General features: G+C 25.9%; 1 protein-coding gene across 1 annotated transcript; it reads right to left on the bottom strand.

Moving 5' to 3' along the window:
• Positions 1 to 2,839: 2,839 nt before the first annotated feature.
• Positions 2,840 to 3,592, bottom strand: LOC135930192 (piggyBac transposable element-derived protein 3-like). Its single transcript, XM_065466973.1, has one exon. It carries the CDS (start codon positions 3,590 to 3,592, stop codon positions 2,840 to 2,842), a length of 753 nt encoding a protein of 250 aa, XP_065323045.1.
• Positions 3,593 to 5,642: the final 2,050 nt, after the last annotated feature.

Here is a 5,642-nt window from a genome sequence, read left to right as displayed (position 1 = left end):
TTCAAATTGACATTAATAAATTTATAAATGATTTTATATCAAAATAAATTAATTTAAGTTTTTTGAAATTTTAAAAATTATAATATTGCCAAAAAGTTAAATTTGAAGAGTACCCTAGCAAACTGACTATCTAAAATTTATTATAAAAATATAGAATAAGCTGTCTTAAGGCTTATTGTTAATTAATAAAGAGGTATCAAAAAATTTATAATCACTTTTATGATTTAGAGATAAAAAATTTAAGTCTTTGAAAATTTTAGGCTACGTATTATAAAAATTTCATAAATAATTTTTATTTTAAAATATGCCATATAAATTTATTATTTAAAAACTTCTCAAATCATTTTTGCAAAATAATTAAGCAAATAAAAATCCAATAATTCACGCATCTATTTCTAGGCTAGGCGAAATTAAAAAATCTTCACAAAAAAATTCATCTTCCCCATTAAAAATAATTTTTTTAGATCATCAAACAATTCATTTCTTTAATTTTGAAAATATGTCTTTATATCTTCATAATTTTATTAATATTTTAATTTTTTTTCTTTGATAAATGTAATTACGATTTATTTTCTAATTATTCCTAGCCCAACCGTCAGGTAAAAATATTTGGGTTGGGAAATCACGAATAACGAAATGAAAAATGGTAATAAATAAATGGTAAGGTACCCCGAAAGATAGGAAATTATCAGAGTTCAGAAATAAAAATGGAATGCAATATAAGTTTGGGGTTAAGGATAAATAAATTTAAAAAATTATTCTCAATATTATATATTGCCATGGTATCTGAATATATATGTGTATTTTTAATAGAGTTTGACATTTGCTCAGAGAAATAATCTTCAATTTAATCTAAAGATTTTTTGATAATGCTTGAAGAGCATTTTTGATCAAATTTTATCTAAAATTCTATATTTTTTATAGAGAATCTTTTATAAGTAAATAGTTTGTGATTTTTATTCATAAAAATCTTCCATGATGGAATTACAAATTTTGTCGCCTGAGTATAATTTTGCAGGAGAGCAATTTTAAAAATTAAGTTTCTATTGTTTTTAATTGATATTTAACCTTATATTCACTATGATTTAATTTATATATATTTCGAATTTTCTTGTGTAATTAGAATAGTTTAACTTTAAAAATTGATTTATGAAAAAAAGTCATTTTTGACAAAGTGTATATAAAATAATATAAATGTAAAAAAAAAAATTCGATTTTGTTCTTCAAAAATTGTCTCAAAAATTTGGTTGATTGATTTTAATTTGCTAAAAAAAAAATTAGGAAGTTAATTGAAGATTTTTAGAAACATAAAGCAAAAAAATTGAATATACATTTTTAACAATATACAAAATAAAATCAGAAGTGATAACATAAAAAGATTAATATTGTTCGGAGATCGATTGGTAATATCAAAAAATGCTAGATTTATAATAATAAATTGAATAGAGAGTCTTATCTAATTTTTTTTAAAAGAAAGAGAATCAGAGGAATCAAAGATGGTGGTGAATCACATAGTTGAAAATAATAAATTTGTTGGATCACAAATAAATTTTTTCATGCCATGTTAATTTTAGTAATAACCGTTTTGGTAGGGAATTTGGTTAAAATTTATCATATTTTAAAAAATATAATTTATTTTTAAACATAGACCAACTCTGCTAATGTTGTTAAATGCTTACGCTGAGTCGACGTAGCCAATTCTATTTAAGTTTTGAGTCATAGACTCATGAGCAGCGTTATGAGTTGTTTTATAAGTCGGCTCGATGAGTCGAGTAATTACAACAATACACATAAGTTCTAGAATTTCGAATTTAAAAATAATTAATTCGTTGAAATTTTTGAATATTTTCCACTTGGAGTAAATGATAATAGTCTGCCGATTCAAAATATTTGAGACTCATCGAGCAAACTTTGAAGCCGATTCAATGACCAACTCATGCGGCTTAGGGCCACTTAATTAAAAATAATATTTTATGACTCCAAGTCGAGTTCAGGGTTGTAAAACCTCAGTTAAAAAACACCAAAAACTCTAGCCCAGATCTAAGTTTTAACCCATTAATGGTCAAGATTTTTCTAGTGGATAAAAATGCTCAATTTTTTCAAATTATATTGATTAATGCTCAAATATGATATTCTAAAAAAATCAGCCAAAAAAAATAATACTAAATAGAAAATCTAGCCTGATGCATATATGCACCGTTAACCATTAAGAGGTTAAAAAAGATAAAAATTATATAAAATATTATAAGATCAAAAAACAACAAATATCTTTATTCTTTTTTTGTAATTTATAATAAAAACGAGAAAATGTTTATATATTATGAAAATCCTTGAAACATTTAATATGGAATTCGATTTGACATGTTTGGCACATATATCTTGAGTGCGAATGGCAATATCTGCATCTTCGTTTTTTTCCATCTATAATTTTGGATAAATAATGTCCAGATGAATCAATAGGGTTTTCACACTGTAATGCAAACTGGCTGGCGTGACCTGTACTTGAATTTTTTTCAATTTTTAATGGCGTTCGAAGGAGGTAGTTAGTAACTTCTCGTCTAAATGCAAGCAAACTCTTCTTGTCATCTCGATTCACGAATTTCCAGATTTTCCATGAATTTACCAAAGCTACATCAATAAAATTGGTGAATATTGGCCACCACCATTTTTTTCCTCTTATTTTTATTCTATATGTAGATATTAGATTATCACATAGATCAACTCCACCCATGTGTTTGTTATAAGCAGTTACCATATTTGGCTGAGGAATTTTTATTTTAGAAGATATTTTCTTAGAATACCTTGAAACATTAGAAAGCAAAGAGATAGTGTGGCATGTCTATGCAACGGTCACCACCAAATTATCATTCCAACGAACTACAAATATTTCGCATAATTTTTCAAACCTATAATCATAATATCCTCTTTCTTTTTTTGCTACAACCTTTATAGATTCAACTGGGCAATGCTCTATTCTATTGTCCTTCACAGTTCCAGTTGCAAAATATCCCATTTGTTTTAAGTATGACAAGAGTTTAAATGATGAAAAGAAATTATCAAAATATATTTTATGATAATTTGGTTTTTGCAATGCCTTTAATAATTTTATGATTACATTTCCATCTAATTCATATTTATTTTCGCTTTTTCCTTGATATATATCAAATGAGAATACGTAACCGTCGGAAGAAGCAAATATCCAAGACTTGTATCCGAATCTAATTGGTTTTCTATTTATGAACATTTTGCAAGAATGTCTTCCTCGATATGGTATCATCTGTTCATCTATTGATAAATGATGTTTGAAAATTCCGAATTGCTGAAATTTATTATTCAATATATTAATATAAGGCCTAACTTTATAAAATCTATCATGTATATCTATTTTTGTATTGTCTGCCAAATGGATATTATATTTCAAGTTTCGAAATTGTAATTGGGTCATTGTATCCCAGATTATTGGAATAGAAATATCGCTATCATTAGACCAGTACATTCTTTCTTGTGGGAGAGAATGATATCCAGTAAATAATAGAATTCCAATAAATCTCTGAATATCTTGGATGGTTATGCATATGTTAGGTCTATTCATTTGTTTAGCATAAATATTACTTTGTTCTACAATTAGGGAATATAAGTCTTCGTCGAAAATTAATCTGATGGACTTTTACCATGTAAATCATTTTCAAGTTTTATTACATCTTCTTTTTCTCCATTGAAAGGGCTTGAAGAATATATTGCATCCGTTTTTCTCCATTTTAAATTGTGATAAATTCGAGAATAGCTTCTTGTAGAATATGGTTCTGGAAGGTCGTCATCAACTGAATTATGAATCTCCAATTCTCCAGCTGTATCTGAAGGCAAAACTCCGACATTTGTTACGTCATTTTCATCGAAATCTTCTTCATCACTAACTGCAGAGGGGTTTGGCGGAATTATAACCATATCTCTTTCTTCAATTGGTTCCTCTTCAAAAAGTTGAGCAAGCACTTGTTCAATTGTTAGAAAACGTTTCATTAAAAAAATTTATTAAAAATTAAATATCTTTTCGTAGAATCTTGATTTTTTTATTAGTCATCTATTATTTTGATAATTTTGATTGAATTGACAAAACAGGTGCATAATATTTTATATAAATAAAATAAAATCTTCAGAAAGGAAGAGGCTAAAAATAATTTTAAACTTTTGAATATTTATGAACCTAATAATTTCATATAATTTGATCGGGATTAAAAATTATAATAGGAACAATATATTATTCGATTTAATCTCAGGGGGCTAAAAAAAATTTTTAAATTATTTTCAAAAGGTCTTTTTTGGGTATAAAATTTAAAAAAAAAAATTCTTAGGGGGCTCGAGCCACCCACCCCTCCTCCCCCCACCCTTAATGACGGTAGTGGTTTTAAGTATAATATAAAAAAATTATAATTCATTATGTTAAATTTCATTTGTTTGAATTTTTTAAAATAATTTATACTGCTTAATGGTTAACGGTGCATATATGCACCAGTCAACTTTATGTGGTTACCTATTAAAATTTAATTATTTAAAAATTCCAAAATGATTGATAAATATTGATTTATCTATAAAGAATATATACACACTAGTTTTCATCGAAATAATTTTATAATATGCTTGTGAGATCACTTAAAAAATTTTGCATTTTAGACCTCATAAATTCGCAAAGTTTGAGGGTTTCTTAGGAACATAAAAAAATATTTTTTTCATAATTTTCTTTTCCAGTTTTGAAGTACAATGTCTGAACTATATAAAAATCTTTTTTATTATTTTTTAAAATAAAAACTACTAAAGGTATATAGGAGGTGGTGCATATATGCACAGTTAACCAGTAACGGGTTGTGAGCAGGAAAGTTCTGTAATTGATAATTATTTTTTCAATATTTTTGCCCAAAAAAATTGATATTAGACGCAAAGCCTATCAAAATCCCCTCTCTCCCACCATTTTTTTAAATAAATACAAATTGGCAAAAAAAATTCCAAATAAAAATTAGCAAAAATATGTAAATCCCCACTTTTTCTTACCCTAAAATCTTTTTTACTACCTTACATTTATTCTAAATACTAAGTGCCTTCTTAACTCCAGACTCCTTCAATTTCAAAGAATATTTTATTATATTCCCCTTTCGTAATAGAAATGCCGGTAAGAGGGGAAAAACTAACCTAAACCTAAGTGTTTTCAATTGTCCGGAAATTATGGTTCAGGATGTGCCATATATGGATATAGCTGAGAAACCAAATAAAGACTACAGAAAATTGTATCCGGATAAAGACGATGTTAAAAAGTATATTAGATGCAAGATACTTTTTTTAAAGATTAAATACTCAAAATCGAAATGTATCAAAGTACAACTATAGATAATTGATGCATTCCTTTATCAACAAACGAAGTTAATATATTATTAAAGTATTCCTGAAATATTATTTTTTTTATATTATTTGAAAACTATAGGGTTTGTTTTTTCTGTGCAATACTTATGATGATTCATGTAATTTTTATATGATTCTAGATGAAGTTAGTGAAACAAAAAAATAAAATATTATAGATAGATTTTTTATTATTCTTCTTTTATTTTTAATATATTATATTATCAATAGTTTTTTCTTATTCTTTTCAATCTACA

The sequence above is a fragment of the Gordionus sp. m RMFG-2023 genome, chromosome 5 (genome assembly GCF_954871325.1).
Source record: "Gordionus sp. m RMFG-2023 chromosome 5, tfGorSpeb1-WG-v2, whole genome shotgun sequence".
Lineage (NCBI taxonomy): Eukaryota > Metazoa > Nematomorpha > Gordioida > Chordodea > Parachordodidae > Gordionus > Gordionus sp. m RMFG-2023.
This window is presented reverse-complemented; position numbering and strand designations above follow the sequence as displayed.

What these genes read in the sequence shown, in the direction of transcription:
- LOC135930192 (XM_065466973.1), bottom strand. Translation starts at nt 3,592, where the DNA reads ATGAATAGACCTAACATATGCATAACCATCCAAGATATTCAGAGATTT.